The 17,039-nt window shown below is 52.2% G+C and overlaps 1 protein-coding gene across 2 annotated transcripts; it reads left to right on the top strand.

The window, feature by feature from the left end:
• Window positions 1–10: 10 nt before the first annotated feature.
• On the top strand, window positions 11–16,586 carry DHRS7C (dehydrogenase/reductase 7C). Of its 2 annotated transcripts, none has more exons than XM_003996208.5 (7): window positions 11–161; window positions 390–549; window positions 5,636–5,748; window positions 7,734–7,947; window positions 9,927–10,019; window positions 14,644–14,799; window positions 16,327–16,586. In XM_003996208.5, exons 2-7 carry the CDS (start codon window positions 396–398, stop codon window positions 16,533–16,535), a joined length of 939 nt encoding a protein of 312 aa, XP_003996257.2. In that variant the 5' UTR covers window positions 11–161; window positions 390–395; the 3' UTR covers window positions 16,536–16,586. The 2 variants fall into 2 exon arrangements, with proteins under 2 accessions (XP_003996257.2, XP_006939848.2); XM_006939786.4 differs by having other exon boundaries at window positions 12–161; window positions 7,737–7,947.
• Window positions 16,587–17,039: the final 453 nt, after the last annotated feature.

Here is a 17,039-nt window from a genome sequence, read left to right as displayed (position 1 = left end):
AAAGCCCTTCAGTGTGCTGAGAGCTATAAATAGTCATTAGGGCCCAAGCAAGTGGCCTTAACACAAGGATTTCCTTTCAAAAATGCAGACCCATTTTAATTAAATTTGTAACTAACCTTTGGGAGGGCAGGCCCCGGATTCCGTTTGCTTTTGGACACACCGTGAGTAATTTCCTATTCATTGAGCGTTTGGGGATTAACATGGTCGCTTGGGTGTTTAGCTCGGAAGGAGCCCTCCGGGAGCTTGCACAGAGCCCGGCTCCCTGGAGAAGACACGTGGGTGCATGGCGAGTGCACCCTGTAGCCTTGGGCCGCCTCCCTGCTCCCAGGGGTCTCATCAGAGTCTCTTTGCAAAGCCAAGTCCTTTCCCTGCCCCCCCACTGCCCCCAGAACAAGATGGGAGTCACAGCTGTGTTTATCCTGCCTCTGCTGCTCCTGGGAATCAGTGGCCTTCTCTTCATCTACCAAGAGGTGTCCCGGCTGTGGTCAAAGTCAGCCGTGCAGAACAAAGTGGTGGTGCTCACCGATGCCATCTCAGGACTGGGCAAGGGTAAGCCAGCTCTGTCCCCACTGCACCCACTCCTGACGTGAAGGACGAGAGGTGGCAGGATGGCGTGTGGCCATCTGCTAGGCGGGGGGCGGGGGAAATCGAGGCTGTGTCCTCTCCCACGGTCCGTGGCTAACCAGCGAGTGTCTTTTCTTTTGGGGGCTATAGCTCCCTGTGCCCGAGAAACAAGGGGATCGGGAGAGCTGGGTTGGTTGCAAACTCACAGCCTGGGAGAGCTGGGTTGCAAACTCACAGCCTCAGGGCCAAAACTGATCAGCAGATGTCACTTGTTTTTGTGCTCATGGGCTTCCAGAAAATTTGAAATGCAAAGCCCTTGGATGGGGCGGCATATCAACTATGAGCCCAGACTTGGGTGCTGGGTGAAGTTCCAGGCTCTGTCACCTACTAGCTGGTGATTGCACTTCTCTGCTTTGGATTTCTCATCCAGGAAAGCGAGGACACTGGTAATGTCTACCTCACAGGGTTGTTGGGAGGAATGAATGAATTTCTCGCTGGAAAGCACGTAGAAGCCGTCAGGTGACCGTGACGGTCATAACGATGAGCAAATTCAGGCAGAGTGTGCCCAATGTGGTACACACCCCACCGATCCCCGTTGTATCGCAGTCAGGCTGATGACCTCAACCATATTACCTCCTGGCCTTGAAGGCAGTTAGGTTTGTGACCCCTGATTTAGACGGTCTCAGGGTGCTTTTCTGCTGGTGGCATCTGTGACATGAGGGTAATAAGTTGTCCTTAGGTTTGTAAGACTCTGACCCTATCACTCCTAGCAATGTTTGTGTAGCCGCGTTTGGGATAACTTGGGCATCGTTTTTGCTGTTGTTTGTGTTGTTTTTAATCAAGCATAGAACCCACATTGACAAACATTCATTAAGTCACTCAACAGGTATCCAAGGAGTCCATTATGTGCTGGGTATTGAGATGAACACTGTCCCTACTTTGAAGATGGGTTCTGTTCCAGGGGGTGATTGCCCCAGGCTCACCATGTGACATAAAAAACAAAGCACGGGGGGCGCCTGGGTGGCTCAGTCAGTTAAGCGTCCGACTTCAGCCCTAGTCATGGTCTCTTGCTTCGTGGGTTTGAACCCCGTATTGGGCTCTGTGCTGACAGCTCGGAGCCTGGAGCCTGCTTCGGATCCTCTGTCCTCCTCTTTCTCTGCCCCTCCCCTGCTCACGATCCATATCTCTCAAAAATAAGTAAACATTAAAAAAAATAAATAAACCAAGCATGAGGCGGGTAAACTGGCCCTCCATGGGGCCCAGAAGCAATTCCCGAGGAGAACATTTTGCTGCATTAGACTCCATGGTCAAAACGGAGGAGGGATACAAGCTCCAGGTTCTACAGGGACAGGTCAGAGCACACATTTGTCAACGAGATCAGATACAAGATGATGGGGACCAGTTGTTGCCCTGGGGAAATGGAACAGAAACACTCACCTAGAGACAGTCAGAGTCCGCGTTGGGGCAAACCTGTCCTTCAAGCAGAATATGTCCGCATAGCATCAGGCCGGCCGCCAACAAGAGATCCCTTCATCAGGAAGCCTTCCTTGCTCCCTGCTCTTTCTTCTTGGGTGCTCCCCGAGGAACCAGCGTCTCGGCTCCCATGGCTCCTCATATGAACACCCCGCTATTCCCACACTCCTCACGCTGTGCCCTACACGTGTCTTTCTCAGCTGATCGGCCAGACCCAAGCTCCCGTATGGTGGAACCTGTGTGTGTTCCTAACCCCAGTGTCCCAGCACCTAGATCAAAGCTTGGTGTATAATAAGCACTCAAAAAAAAAAATAAGTTTAATAACCGCCTTTAAAAGTGGCCATCTTGGGGCGCCTGGGTGGCTCAGTTGGTTAAGCGTCTGACTTCGGCTCAGGTCATGATCTCGCAGTTCATGGGTTTGAGGCCCGTGTTGGGCTCTGTGCTGACAGCTCAGAGCCTGGAGTCTGCTTCAGGTTCTGTGTCTCCCTCTCTCTCTCTCTGCCCATCCCCTGGCTCATGCTGTCTCTCAAAAATAAATAAAACGTTGGAAAAAATTTAAAAAAAAAAAAAAAAAAGGAACCACCTTACGGGAAAGCACTCATTTGGATACGAGTATGTTGTCGTAGATTTGTCTTATTGATTTCGGACTAGATTCCAACATCATCAGAGAACATATTTTGTATGATTTCGATTCTTTTAAATTTGTTGAGGTGTGCTTTACCACCCAAGACACGGCCCATCTCCGTGAACAATACGTGGGTGTTTGAAAACGGTGTGCGTTCTGCCGTGGTTGGGAGGAGAGTCCCACGAAACGTCGATCAGACTCCGCTGGTTGGTTGAGAAGGATGTTCAGTCCTGTATCCTCCGAGAGGTACCTGTTTCAGTTGTCTTTTTAATTTGTTTTTCGGTTTTTTTTTTTTTTTGAGTCTCATTCGGGTTATAGTGACCCTGTGTTCAACTTAGGGAATGGCATTTTCAGAGGAATTTGATCTAGTCTCTGCCCTAACATCGGTGTCCTCTTGTGCTGTGTCTTAACGGACCCGCCCTGGAAAGAAATGCAAAGCTGGAAGAAAAATTCAGAAGTAACCCGAGAAGCTGGGTGTGCGTGGCCTCAAATAACACGCAGCTGACCGCAGCGGTTATGGGTTCGGACTGCTCTGCTCTTCAGGTCCGAGGCAACAAAAATGTGACGGGCCCTGAGCGGACAGTGCAGGCTTTACGAGGCCCACAGCACAGCCTCGATCCCCTGGAACCCGACCAAGCCCGGCAGGTAGCCCCGGAGAGTTGCAAGGACCCAGCGCCACGCTGTGGACCAGGGAAATCGGACGAAGATCAGGACATGTGAACCTGCCCCAAACCCCCACACGACTCAGCCAAGCTGGGAATCGGGTCACTTTGTGTGTGTGCGTTTTTTAATGTTTACTTATTTTTGAGAGAGTAAAAGAGAGCATGGGTGGTGGAGGGACAGAGAGGGAGAGAGAGAGAGAATCCCAAGCAGGCTCTGTGCTGTCATCACAGAGTCTGATGCAGGGCTTGAAGCCACAAACTGTGAGATCATGACCTGAGCTGAAATCAAGAGTCTGACTGAGCCACCCAGGCACCCCATGGGTCACTTTGTACCCCTTGTGTCTTTGGCAAGAAGGACTCTCGAAATCCTCACACTCTCTGTGCCTCGAAGAGCTCGGCGCCCTGTCTGTGTTTCAGCATCTCTGAGGCGCGCCCCAAACGCTTCCGAAACTGAGCCTGCTTGCCCGTCGGTCGACAGCCCGTTCCAACAGTCACAGGCCACCCTTTGGCATTTTCATCTCCCTGAAATCAGAAAGCATCTCCGCCCGGTGGCACCTTAGAGTCAAGGAGATGTGGAAGGAAAGGTGTGGCTCATATTTGCTGCGTGAAAAAGGAAAAGCCTGGAGAAACGTTGTGCTGAGCTGAGCTGATCCAGAATCAAAGCAAGAGCGCCTGAGCATAGCAGCACCTGCGTTGGCAGAAATGACTTGTTTGGAAGGATGCCTTCGGGCTCGCTGTTCCGCAGTGATGAATGCATCCCTGGGCTGCAGCCTCCCCGGGCGCACCTGCGAGAGGCGAGGTTCCCTTGGAGGAGAGTGGGTGGGTGATAGTGAGGGCCCCTGGCCGCCTCTCCCAAGGAGGTCAAGGTCACAGGCCCCTCACCTGCCCCCGTGCTCAGCTTGTAGATGTAGAGTGTGAGTGGGCGACAGAACCCTCCCCCCGGCCACATGCTCCTTTCTGGGAGGTGGGACAAGAGGTGGAGAACAGGGCGCCCCCCTGCCCCGCCCCAGGCATGTCCCTGGCTTCACCGCTTACCTGCTGTGGGACTGTGGGTGAATCATTTCTACTCACTAAATGTCACCTCTCAGGTTTGCAAAACACGGCCATCGTGGCTGCCCCACGCGTGGGGGAGAGACGGACCCTTCCCCATGGTCCCAACAACTCAAGGTGACATTGTCCACACAGTTATTTCTTGATTCAGGTTTCCACCAGTCAGAACTTCCCACCTCCTCCCCCTCCCCCTTGCCCGCTCTCCGCCACACCCAGCACACCTGTTTCTAGACCTCACTGGGACCTCCATCTGTCCTGCGTCCGTGCGTCTCTCCCGCTGAGACTGAAGGGTCCAGCACCGCAGCTGTCCTCCTCCAATACCACAATCCCCCTGCCCACGTGCCCGCCGATCAAACCCCGGCCGGCCCCCTTCTCTGCACCCGCACGCAACCCCGAAACCGCTTGGAGCCGCTGCATTCCAGAAGCCAGTCTCCCGTGGGCACCCGGGGCGCCCAGGTATCCTGTCATGCTCGCTCGGTCCAGGCTCACCGCTGTGTGGTGTAAAATAGGGCGATAAGAGGTACTGAGCACCGCTAGTGGGTGTTTGGCGATGCCCTTCCCAGGTCCCTGTACGTGGCCAGGCTCTGTGAGTGTTGGCTGCCCGGCTCACACACTTGGCCTCTGCCTCCCCGGGGCCTTCCATGCCCTCTGCACCCAGCCCTGGAGGGAAGCTCGATCAGCACACTGAGTAGACACGAGCGTATAAAAGGCCGGCCCCTTGCCTCCAGGTGGGACAGCTCAGCAGTGGGGTGTACCCTCCAGAACTTTCCTCGGATCCAGCCAAGACTATGCTTTACCTGAGACCTTACTCCCCAATGGATTTTTCTCTGATGGGCACTTCTGGCTGCCTGAGTCCCTGTCTCTGCTTCTGCTTCTGGGAGACCCACGCAGGAGCCTTTCCAATATCTTTAGATTAAGATCGGTCAAGGGCTTTGATCCTGGGGGGGGGGGGTAGGTGGATAGGGTCACCTTTCTGTCCAGCTTAGGGAACAATCTTCTCCTAATCAGAACCATCCCACAAAGGACAGGCTATTTCACTCCACTCCAAGCTCCCCTTCACGGGAGGTAACCATGCTGAGGCCGGAAAGGGAAGATAAAAAATTCCAGCCCTGGGAGGAAGTTGAATGAAATGACCTCCAAAGGATTTCAATGGCCCACGGACTTTGGAATCCTTTGAAATCCTGAATTCGTAAGAGAGACGCTCATCATCAGTGGCTCCATCCACACAGTGCGCCCTGCCCTCTTTCCTTCTTCCCCACAGAGTGTGCTCGGGTGTTCCACGCTGGTGGGGCGAGGCTGGTGCTGTGTGGGAAGAACTGGGAGAGGCTAGAGACCCTGTATGATGCCCTGATCAGCGTGGCTGACCCCAGCAAGGTAAGGGCTTCTAGCAGCTGGCTTGGGGATGCCCTTGAGCACCCTTAACCTTCACTGTTTTTTGTTGTTGTTATTGTTGTTGTTGTTTTTAGCAGCTCTTTGACCAGGTGGGTGAAATTTGGTGATTGCTTTGGGAGGCAGCGGTCTCACTAACCTTGACACAGGTTGTCTGCCACTCGTCTTGACCATTCTTGCCAAGGATTTGCTCACCCTCCCCACCCCCTGTTATATTTAAGCCAGAGTCCACGAGGACCCAGAAGCTAGAGCATGACACCCGTGTGGGAGTGATTATAAACTCTTAGGGCTGATTTTTCTAAATAAAATCTTGGGGGCGCCCGGCTTGCTCAGTCTGCGAAGCGTGGGACTCCTGATCTCGGGGTTCTGAACTCGAGCCCCATGTTGGGTGTAGAGATTACTTAAAAATAAAATCTTTAGGGGTGCCTGGGTGGCTCAGTCAGTGAAGCATCCGACTTTGGCTCAGGTCATGATCTGGCAGTCCGTGAGTTCAAGCCCCGTGTCGGGCTCTGTGCTGACAGCTGGGAGCCCGGAGCCTGTTTCGGATTCTGTGTCTCCCTCTCTCTCTGCCCCTCCCCTGCTTGCGCTCCATCTCTCTCAAAAATAAACATTAAAAACATAAAATCTTTAAAAAGGGAAATAATACCTCAAATGATATTTCTGTCAAAGAAATCAGGGAAGTGAAGTCACCTTCTAAGAAGCCACCGGGAGGTAAACGCTTTCCAGGAGGCTGTGGTTTTCAAAGTGTTTCTGGAGCACTGCCTTCAGTGCTGTCTTCATGGTTTGTGGGTTTTTTTGTTTTGTTTTGTGGGCTTTTTTTGTTTGTTTGTTTTTGTCTTTGTTTTTTGTTTCTTTGGATTTTTTGGGTTTTTTTTTTTTTTGCCCTTGATATTGAATTACTTTTTGGAAAAAAACAAAAATAATTCAGAAGGAAGCCTGGCATTTGGGATGGAACACACTGGACAACACAGCATTCCAGTTCTGTTTTGGGGGATGTTACCAGGTGTTGATTTAAAAAGAGGTACTGACATCAATTGTGTGGAAAATACCCAGTGACGGTTTCTTTACTGCAGGACTTTTCAGAACCTTTTATATGCTACCGTGCATTGTGTATCCCCAAGAACAACATATAATAAATAGTCTGTGTTTCCCAAACAAATTTGACCAAGGAACCCTCTCTTCAGGACTAATGTTTGTCAAACACAGGGATCGGGGTCACATCTATCACAAGGTGTCATCAATTTTCCAACCTGTTCCCTGCTCTCCAGCACGAGAGTCTTTTTTTTTTTAATGTTTATTTTTGAGAGAGAAAGAGAGACAGTACAAGCAGGAGAGTGTCAGAGAGAGAAGGAGACACAGAATCCCAAGCAGACTCCAGGCTCTGAGCTGTCAGCACAGAGCCCGACGCGGGGCTCGAACTCCCAAACCGCGAGATCACGACCCGAGCCGAAGTCGGACGCTTAACCGACTGAGCCACCCAGGTGCCCCTAGACCATGAGAGTCTTGATGGCAGTGAGTGTGTAGGTCTGGCACACAGATGGTGCTCCAAAACTATTGTGTGTAAGACTTGGGTCAAAAACGAAATGTAGCTCCAAAAGCACTATGGTAAATTCTCCTTGGTTCGTAAGTGAGCTTGACAAGCCGTTTGCAAAAAGGAACTCATAAGATGTTATAAGGATGTCACCACTGGAATCCATGCACGGCCTCCTCTGTAAAGGGTGGTATTCATTTGGGTTCATCAGTTCTGTCCCCTTGGCCAAAAGTTCAGACTGATGACTGCATATTTGCACCTCTGGACTCTGCTACCCAAGAATGGAATCTCTATCAGCTTCCTTCCTCCCAGAGCCATGCCTGCTTTTTCCTCCTCATTTTTTTCCCCCTGTGGTCATTCCATGAGCTCTGAATTTCAAAAGGGGGGCGGGGGCCCCCAAGGTATTCCCACACATGCCTTGACTCTTTCATTGGTTCAGCAGACATTCACCCCAAAGCTGGTCCTCTTGGACCTCTCGGACGTCAGCTGTGTCCCAGATGTGGCCAAAGAGATCCTTGACTGCTATGGCTGTGTGGACATCCTCATCAACAATGCCAGCATGAAGGTGAAGGGGCCTGCCCATAAGATTTCTCTGGAGCTCGACAAGAAGATCATGGATGCCAATTACTTTGGACCCATCACACTGACCAAAGGTGTCGTGAGTTTGACCTTCCTGCAGATTTCGGGGCCACCGGCTGCTAGGGAGGGCTCTGTCACATAGCCAGACGGACGGTCACCCAACTGTGGATGGAATCTCCAGCCCCCTCAGAAAAACTCCTACCAATTTGGTGAAAGCTTTCAGCATTCTGACGATAAGTTGATAAAAGAAAAGGGATTTGGGAAGTATCTTACTAGTATATTCCAACCTCCCTCTGTGGGAAACCCCCTCCCCGTCTAAGCTCTCCCTTCATCCCCTTTCTTCTTACTTTTGTCCACGGCTCTCCCACCAATCTCCTCCCACATCACTGGACCACTGTCTTCATGCTTCGCATATATTTTCATATATCACTCTTGCCCTTGATCTGTCCCTACCCATGACAGTTGGTCAAGGGTAGAGATTCTGTCCTCAGAAATATAGAAGAGAAAGGTTTATCCCAAACTACAAGAGACCCAATGTGGTGTCAATCCCTTTGCAGAAACAGGGAGAACAGAAACACTTTTGAGGGCAAAATGGCAGCTCCTGTGTGGAGATATCTCACAGCCAAAGGTCAAATGCAGGTCTGGATCCTGGGGGTTTGGGGCTGGAGATGACACGTAATAGAGCCAAGAGTTGAAGTAACAAGCCTCGGCCCCCCCATCCCCCCACCAAAGTTTTTCAAAGCAGAATCCCAAAAGGGAGGATGTATGAGTGGAGACTTTCTGAATTTAGCATGTGGGGTTCCCTGGCTGAGGAAGCGTGATCTCAGAACTGCCTCCTCCATGGCCCCAGTGCCCATGATCACGGGGACTGGGGCACTAGGATAGATGAAAGGAAACTTATCTGAAGCAGAAAGATGACTTTCCAGAGCTTCTGAAATGATGCCCCAGAGATAATGGTTTGCTCAAGTCCAGCCCCTGTGGACACACCGTGCTTCTGAGAGTTCAGGGTTCACTGGCATCGAAGTGAAGGATGCAGACAGTGGAAGGGGAAATCCAGGGCTGGTGTATCTTCCTGGCTGGGCCTCTCACTTGCTTACAGACCTGAAGTCCAGTCACTAGCTCTGGGCCTCAGTTTACCCGTCTGAGGCATGCAAGGGCTTGATGTCAATGGCCATTCTGAAAGTTGAGTCTCTTGATTTTTTTTTTTTTTTGCCATATCCCCATTCCACCTGTAACTATTATTTATTTCATTCTCTAAAGTTCTGCATTTTCAAATCAGTTCTTTTCAGGGGAAGTCTTCATAATATCACCATAAATTAAAAACCATTTTCTCTCTCAATAAATAGGAGAACCCTGGGGCGCCTGGGTGGCTCAGTTGGTTAAGCATCTGGCTCCGGCTCAGGTCATGATCTCACGGTTCGTGAGTTCGAGCCCTGCATTGGGCTCTGTGCTGACAGCTCGGAGCCTGGAGCCTCTTCAGAGTCTGTGTCTCCCTCTCTCTCTCAGCCCCTCCCCCGCGTGCACTCTGTCTCTCTCTGTCTCTCTCTCTCTCTCTCTCTCCCCCAAAAATAAACAAAAAACATTTAAAAAAAATAAAAAAAATAGGAGAACCCTGAAAATAGAACACAGTGGTAGGTTCTCCCAAGACACAGGGCTGAAGCCTGTCCTTTCTTTGTTGAAAGATTTGCACCTGCAAGAGAGGTGTTGAAGACACATTAGGACCAATATGAGCCTTCCTGCTGAAGGCAAGACTTGGGTTGAAATAGGATGACCTATGACCTTTCTCACCACTGAGATCCGTGTCCCTTCACGCACATGGGTGGGTCACGGAAAACCACCCATCAATCGCAATCACCAGTTGAGCCAAGCCCACTCTTGGGAAACACGGGAGAGGGGATGTGCTTGCTCCTGTCCACCTGTGTCTTGGGGTAATCGAATGACCGGGGAGGTAGTGGGGTCCTGCGTGATGAAAGGGGTCTGGGGAAGGGGTCTCCCCACTGCTGCCTGCCTTGGTTTCTGATGCGTAACCGTGACTCTGTCCTGTGCTTTCTAGCCCTGCTCCCCGACATGATCACCCGGAGGACAGGCCAGATCGTGTTAGTGAATAACATCCAAGGGAAGCTTGGAATCCCATTCCGTACAGCTTGTAAGTTGCTACGACAAAAACGTTTGGCCATATGTTATGTGTCTTCATAGACCACAGATGTCATGTCCCGCACTAGGCATGCGGTTATAAGGCGGGGGTGGGGGAGGGAAGTGTCCGGATGTGAAATGGTCTATTGGCTTTTCTTTTATGCCTTCGGTTCCTATTTTCGAGCACCTATGGCTTGCAGGTGACTGGGTCCCTCTCCCCCAGAAGTTCACATCCCACAGGTGGTCAGGTCATGCCCCGGCTGAACACAATCAAGGCCGGACGAAGGGCCCCCTCCTGGCAGGGGCACATGGCCCCAGCTCAAGTGACCCTTCCTCTGTAAGGACAGGAAAGGTTACAACTGAGAAGGGCGCATATCACACAAGGGGAAAAGGGCGGAAGGTTCTGAGGGAGGAGGGAGGGGAAAGTGAAAGGCGCGGAATCCAAGGAGAGGTAAAGAGAAAATTCCAAAGGCAGGTGTCCTTTAAAAAGTCCAGGGAAGAGGGGGACTTCTCAGCATATATTCATGGGATCCAGCTGGGGGATGTCCGCCTCCCTTGCGGTAGGATGCTGGAGGGCAGGATGCATACATTTCTCTATGGCCCACAGCGTCCCGCACAAAATAAGAACCCAGTAAATGGCTGGTGGGCAGAGGGCGGAAGGGAGGAAAGAAAATCGGGTGGGTCTCCTGTCTGAGCCTCCTCCGGCTGCCGTGACGAAACACCACAGACCGAGGGGCTTCTACAACACGGTTCTGGAGGCTGAGGTCCAGTGTCAAGGTGTCGGTGGGTTTGGCTTCTCCCGAGGCCCCTCTCCTTGGGTTGTGGACAGCCGCCTTCTCCCTTCACATGGCTTCTCTTCTGTACATCCCTTGGGTCCTTCTCTGTGTGTCCAAATTTCCCCTTCTTTGAGGACACCAGTTGGATCGGATGAGGACCCGTCCTGATGGCCTCATTTAAAGTAAATCACTGTTATCTTCAAACCCAGTCCCATTCTGAGACACCAGGGTTAGGACTTCCCACATATGAGCTGGGAGTGGTGGGGGACACAATTCAGCTCATAATATCCCCCCCAGTAGAGTTTTCTTTTCCCATCTGTTCTAGTTAGATTAAGCCCAGGACAGCGGGCTCCTCACTGTTACTCAGGGACCCCGAGTTGCGCCAGATCACTGCTTTGCCATCATCTCCCACATGGCCAAAGCTGGTGCCCACCTTGTCTGGGTTCTGGCTGTGAGAAGAAGCCAGAGAGCCTTGGGGAGCCATGCCCAGGGTCTACAGCCCCAGGCCAGGAGCTAGCAAACATCTCCGCTCACATCCTGCTGGCGAGAACTCAGGTGCACACTTAACACCCAGCTGCCAGGGATGCTGGGAAGCACTTGTCTACCTGTGGGCCCAGGAGGGAGAGAAGAATGGAGTTTGCTTCACACACAGCTGTTTTGGCCATGTCCCTCATTTTCCTTTCTTTCCAACCCACTGATAAACATCACCACTATTCCTCGGATTTGTGAACTCTCCACGCATGTTATTCCCAGGAACCGGATGACTTTTCACTAACCTTGATCTATGCCTTCATTCGTTCAACAAACAGCAATCAAGGCCCTAAAGCCAGGTGCTGGGGACACAGACAGCAGGGACATGACATTTGCAGTATTGGGACAGACCCTTTGGCCACCAACCCAAAACATGGGGCCAGTGCATGGGTTTTTCTGGAGCATTTCTGAAACATGGCATTGAGGGTGGGGCAGTCTAATGAGGCTCTCCACCCCCACCCCCCATCCCCCATCAGCTCTCTGATGTCCAGCTTCTCTGCAGCGGAGGAATGGAGGGGTGCAGAGTTTCCCACATAAATGTCACAAACTACAGAGGGGCCACCCTGGGCAGGCCCCGAGTTCTCTCCTTCCTCCAGATCTGACCATGACTGGGGTCATCTGACTGTGGTGGGTCTCCTTCCACACCCACAGGAAATGTAGCATCCCTGATGCCACAGCACTGGGTAGGGAGATGGGGCTCTGAGGCTCAGCCCAGAAGCGCAGCGGAGATAACCCAGCCTGCCTCTGCCTCCAGCTCCTCGCCCGGGGCCCCACCCAAGGAGAAGCTTCCTTGTTGAATGATCGGAGGAATTGACAAGTCAGTGAATGAACAGCAAGCTGATAACCCTTCTTTGGAAGTAACAGCTCTATTGACATAGAGCTTACAGACCATATAGTTCTCCCATTTGAAGTATACAATTCGGTGGTTTTGAGTATATCTCGATATACTAAAATCCATCACAATTGCTTAAATCCATCACAACTCTTGCTATTATCCATCTGTTTGATTCTAGCCACGCTAGTGGCATGAAGTGGCATCTCGCTGTGGTTTTGGCATGAACTGTCCCAATGGCGATGATGAGCTTTCCATGCAGACAGAGTTGGAGTGACTGTGAACCACGAGGGGAGTCCTGATGGGGCTCTTCTCTCATCATTAAGTGGGGAAAATAGCCTCTGTCTCTCTTCGTTCAGTAGATTCCATTAGGGAGACCAAGTCTCACCCAGGTCCAGACGAGGTCAAACGAGCAGATGTATGGAAATTCATTTTATGAACCAGGGAAGGGCAGCCCGGGAGCCCCACGGCATTTGGTTTTGGCCAGCATGCTGGCAAACCTCTTTCTAATTAGCGATGTAGTGTTGTGATATGATGGTTTATAATAAGAAATATATATTTGGTCTTCATCCCATTTCTGGCACAGAGCTTTAAAAACCCTTGAATTCCCTACGTGATGAGTGGTCAGTGTCTCTTGTTACATTAATGAAGTGACTTTTGGACACCACCTAAAGATGGGGGCGCTGCTGGCCAGGGGCACCAACCAGGTGATCAGGGGGTGGGAGCTTCCAGTCTACCCCTACCGCTGAGGAGCAGAGAGGATCAGGGGATTTTTCTAGCACCAAAGGCCCATGGTTTAATCAATTGTGCCTATAACAAAGCCTCCATAAAATTCCAGAAGGTCGGCTTTGGAGAGCTCCGAGGTTGGAGAGCTCGTGGGGAGTCGGGGAGAGGGGTGCACCCAGAGAGGGTGTGAACCTCTGAACCCATTCCCACACACCTCACCCACTACACCTCTTCCATCTGGCCGTTCTGAGTTAGGTCTTTTTTTTTTTTTTTTAGTTTATTTATTTATTTTTGAGAGAGAGAGAGAGAGAGAGAGAGAGAGAGAGAGAGAGAGAGAGAGAGAGAGAGACAGGGAGGGGCAGAGAGAGAGGGAGGGAGAATCCTAAGCAGGCTCCGTGCCGTCAGCTCAGAGCCCCATGCGGGGCTCAAACTCACGAACTGTGAGATCATGACCTGAGCCAAAATCAAGAGTCGGACGCCTAACCGACTGAGCCACCCAGGTGCCCCGAGTTATGTCCTTTTATAATAAACCCGTGATCTACTAAGCAAAACATTTCTCTGAGTTCTACGAGCTGCTCTAACAAGTTAATCTGTCTTGAGGAGGGGATCGTCGGAACGCTTCCATCTCCAGCCACTCCGTCAGAAGCGCAGGTGACCATCAGGACTCATGCTTGGTCTGAATTGAGTGGGGACAGGGGACAGTCATGGGACAGAACCCTTACCCTGAGGGATCTGACTTTATCTCCAGGTAGACAGTGTCAGAATTAGGTCGTAGGAGCCCCAGCTGGTGTCGGAGACTTGGTGCTGTGGGCCAGAGCCCCTGTGTTGGAATTAGGTGCAGAACTGGTCAGTATTTAATTATTTGAATACGAGGACATTTCCGTCAAAATCGGGATTTCCAGCTCCCTGAACGATAATAGATCTGGCGCCACGGGGCCCACCTGCTCGAGGCAATAGTTGGCGGAGCCCAGTGCAGACCAAGCGCGACTTTCCCTTGCCCCATTCCCCTCACCCCCACCCGCCCAGGGCCCCTGCATTCTTCCCCCTGCACGGTGAGGGGGCCGGTGGCTTGCAAGGGCCATCTGGGGACCATGCATCCCGTAGGTATCAGCATGATGGCAGAGATCCCAGTACACCCACCCCCGGCCTGTTTCAGCCTCCAGGTGACACCCCCGAAATGGGAAGTTGGGGTTTATCATACCCCAGATGGGGCTCTGACTCCCCAAGGCTTTAAGGAGCGTCTTCTCCACTCTTTTTGGAATTCCTGGAAAGGTTCTTGTTAGCCCAAGCATTTGGCCCGACCATTTGGAGTGAATCTGGTGAGTGGCTCAGATGGACAGGACCTCGGAGGAAAAGGCCAGGAAGTGGGAGGGGAGACTTGTGCTTCGGGCTCATTGAGACCTCCAGCTGGTCCTGGGACCCTGGAGAAATCACTCGGTGCCAGCCTTACTGGGAAGGAATGGGAACTCGTGCCTGGACCGTCACAACAACTTGCCAAGGGTGATATTATCCCCATCTTAAAGATAAGAAAACTGGGACACCTGGGTGGGCTTAATCGGTTTAGCGTCTGACTCGATTCCAGCTCTGCCTCTGTCCGCCGTTTCACCGGGTCTGTCTGTCCTCATCTACGAAGGGAGGGGCAGGGTGAGGCCACGGCGGAGGCCCCTTCCAGCTGACCTCTAGGATTGTGCACGCAGGCCTCTGTCTCCACTGCTCCTGCTGGGGAGCAGGGCTGCTCCCCCCCACCCGCCCCTGCCCGGTCTCTCTTCCAGATGCCGCCTCCAAGCACGCGGCTCTAGGCTTCTTTGACTGCCTCCGAGCCGAAGTGGAAGAATACGACGTAGTCGTCAGCACGGTGAGCCCCACTTTCGTCCGGTCATACCACATTGACCCAGGCCAAGGAAACTGGGAAGCCTCCATGTGGAAATGTGAGCTTTCAGGGGGAAGCTGGGGTCTGGGAGGGCATCTGGACGGGGCGGTGGGGGGAGGGGGTGCTCTGGGGCAGCCGGGTTTCACCGGGCCTGCAGGGGAGTGGCTGCTCCTGAAGTCTGAGACTAGAGGTGGTGGGGACCTGCACCCAGCTAACAGCAGGGAGGGGAACCCCAAATTTCAGTCCCGAGGCACCAGGTGGAAAGAATCCTAACCCACAACCAGCAGACCAAGTCCCAGCTAGGCTTTGGCACTCACACAGCTCTGTGACCTCGCATACATGACTGTCTGTCTCTGGGCCTCAGTTTCCCTTGTGGAAGAGCCAGATTTGGCCTTTAAGAACTTGCTACCCCCCTGCCCCCCCCCTTTTCCTAGGAGGCTGCACAGAGTAGAGGCTGAGAGTCTGGCAGCAGATTGCCTACACTTGAAGCTTGTGCCTGGTGTGCATTCAGTGTTCAAACGCACGCGGGTCCCTTGATCTCTGTGCCTCAGCTTTCCCTTTAAGAAACTGAGGATTGTAGGAGCACCTGGGTGGCTCAGTCGGTTAAGCGTCCGACTTCGCCTCGGGTCATGATCTCGCGGTTTGTGGGTTCGAGCCCCGCGTCGGGCTCTGTGCTGACAACTCAGAGCCCGGAGCCTGCTTTGGATTCTGTGTCTCCCCCTCTCTCTATGCCCCTCCCCCATTTGTGCTCTGTCTCACTCTGTCTCTCAAAAATAAATAAATGTAAAATTAAAAAAAAATTTTATGAAATTGAGGACCGTGGTAATACCTGCCTTGCGGAGGCACTGGGAGGACTGAAGGCCCATAAATGGTTTACAACAGCAACCAGCACAAAGCAAGCGCTCTGTAAACATACCGTATTATTACTGCTATTCTAGAATGCTCTAAACAGAGAGCTGCTACGTCCTGCCCAAGGCTCTGTCTACATTAGGGAATCAAGATGAACCAAGATGTGGGCAAACGGTCCCAGGAGGTTCTTGATAAGCATGGCTTTGCAACAGTTGTCAACAACAGCTCTTTAATTCATCTGGTGCCTTCTTTCTTCTTAAATTTGTGTTAATGTTTATTTATTTTTGAGAGACAGAGAGAGACAGAATGCAAGTGGGGGAGGGGCAGAGAGCAAGGGAGACACAGAATCGGAAGCAGGCTCCAGGCTCCTAGCTGTCAGCACAGAGCCCCACGAGGGGCTGGAACCCACAAACCGTGAGATCATGACCTGATGGAAGTCGGATGCTCAACCGACTGAGCCACCCAGGCGTCCCTGGTACCTTCTTTCTCAATTAAGCTCTTTCTCGTCCCTGCAATGACTCATAACCACCCTGAAAAGTTAATAGGGCAGGAAACTATGCCCACTTTATGGATGAAGAAGCTGAGGCTCAGGGGGTCAAGAGTCGGCCCCCCCAGGGCCTCACAACCAGCAGAGGGCGGAGCTGGTCGGGGAGCCCACGACCCCAGGCCCAGCCCACGCTTCCCTCTCTTTGGGCATCAGGGGCCGTAACCCCTGCCCCTACTGGGGGCTTTTCAGTCTTTTTCAGGAAGCTGACCTACGGGGTACACCCTGTGGACGTAGCGGAGGAGGTGATGCGCACCGTGAGACGGAAGAAACAAGAGGTCTTCATGGCCAACCCCATCCCCAAGGCCGCCATGTACATCCGCACCTTCTTCCCCGAGTTCTTTTTCGCCGTGGTGGCCTGCGGGGTGAAGGAGAAACTCAACGTCCCAGAGGAGAGCTAACCGCAGAGGCTATGCGGGTCCCCTCGATGGGAATAAAGGCTTTCCTGGCAAGTGCTGGTCCTCTGTCCTCTCAACACTGGGGCCCAATACAAGCCATATCCCCCTAACCCACACCCACCTATGGGAGATTTTCTTCATCCCAGTGAGGATGGCTTGGATGCCAGCTCAGCCACTTACAGGCCCTCAACATTCCCAGGACGCACTTCCAGAAGCTTCTCTGCAGGGTGACAGCAAGTAGAAAAATAGGAACCATAATGGGTCTGACCCCCACAGACACACACACACACACACACACACACACACACACACTCTATGGCCATCCACCTGCTCAGGAACTCAGGAACCTAGAAAACCACCTGCATTTTATACAGGACTGACCTGCCCTTGTCAGCCTCCAACAACAGAAGCAGGACTCGGCAACCCTCTAGGGCAGCCACACGGAACTTTCTGTGATGGTGGACATAGTCTATAAAGCCACATTGTTCAGTGTGGCAGCCACTAGCC

Source organism: Felis catus, chromosome E1, assembly GCF_018350175.1.
Source record: "Felis catus isolate Fca126 chromosome E1, F.catus_Fca126_mat1.0, whole genome shotgun sequence".
In the NCBI taxonomy this organism is placed as follows: Eukaryota; Metazoa; Chordata; class Mammalia; order Carnivora; family Felidae; genus Felis; species Felis catus.
Note: the sequence above shows the minus strand (reverse complement) of the source record. Positions and strands in the feature narration are given on the sequence as shown.

What these genes read in the sequence shown, in the direction of transcription:
- DHRS7C (XM_003996208.5), top strand. Translation starts at nt 396, where the DNA reads ATGGGAGTCACAGCTGTGTTTATCCTGCCTCTGCTGCTCCTGGGAATC. An exon ending in GCGTGGCTGACCCCAGCAAG is followed by an intron (nt 5,749 to 7,733) that starts GTAAGGGCTTCT and finishes TCATTGGTTCAG; the next exon opens with CAGACATTCACCCCAAAGCT. An exon ending in ACCCATCACACTGACCAAAG is followed by an intron (nt 7,948 to 9,926) that starts GTGTCGTGAGTT and finishes TGTGCTTTCTAG; the next exon opens with CCCTGCTCCCCGACATGATC.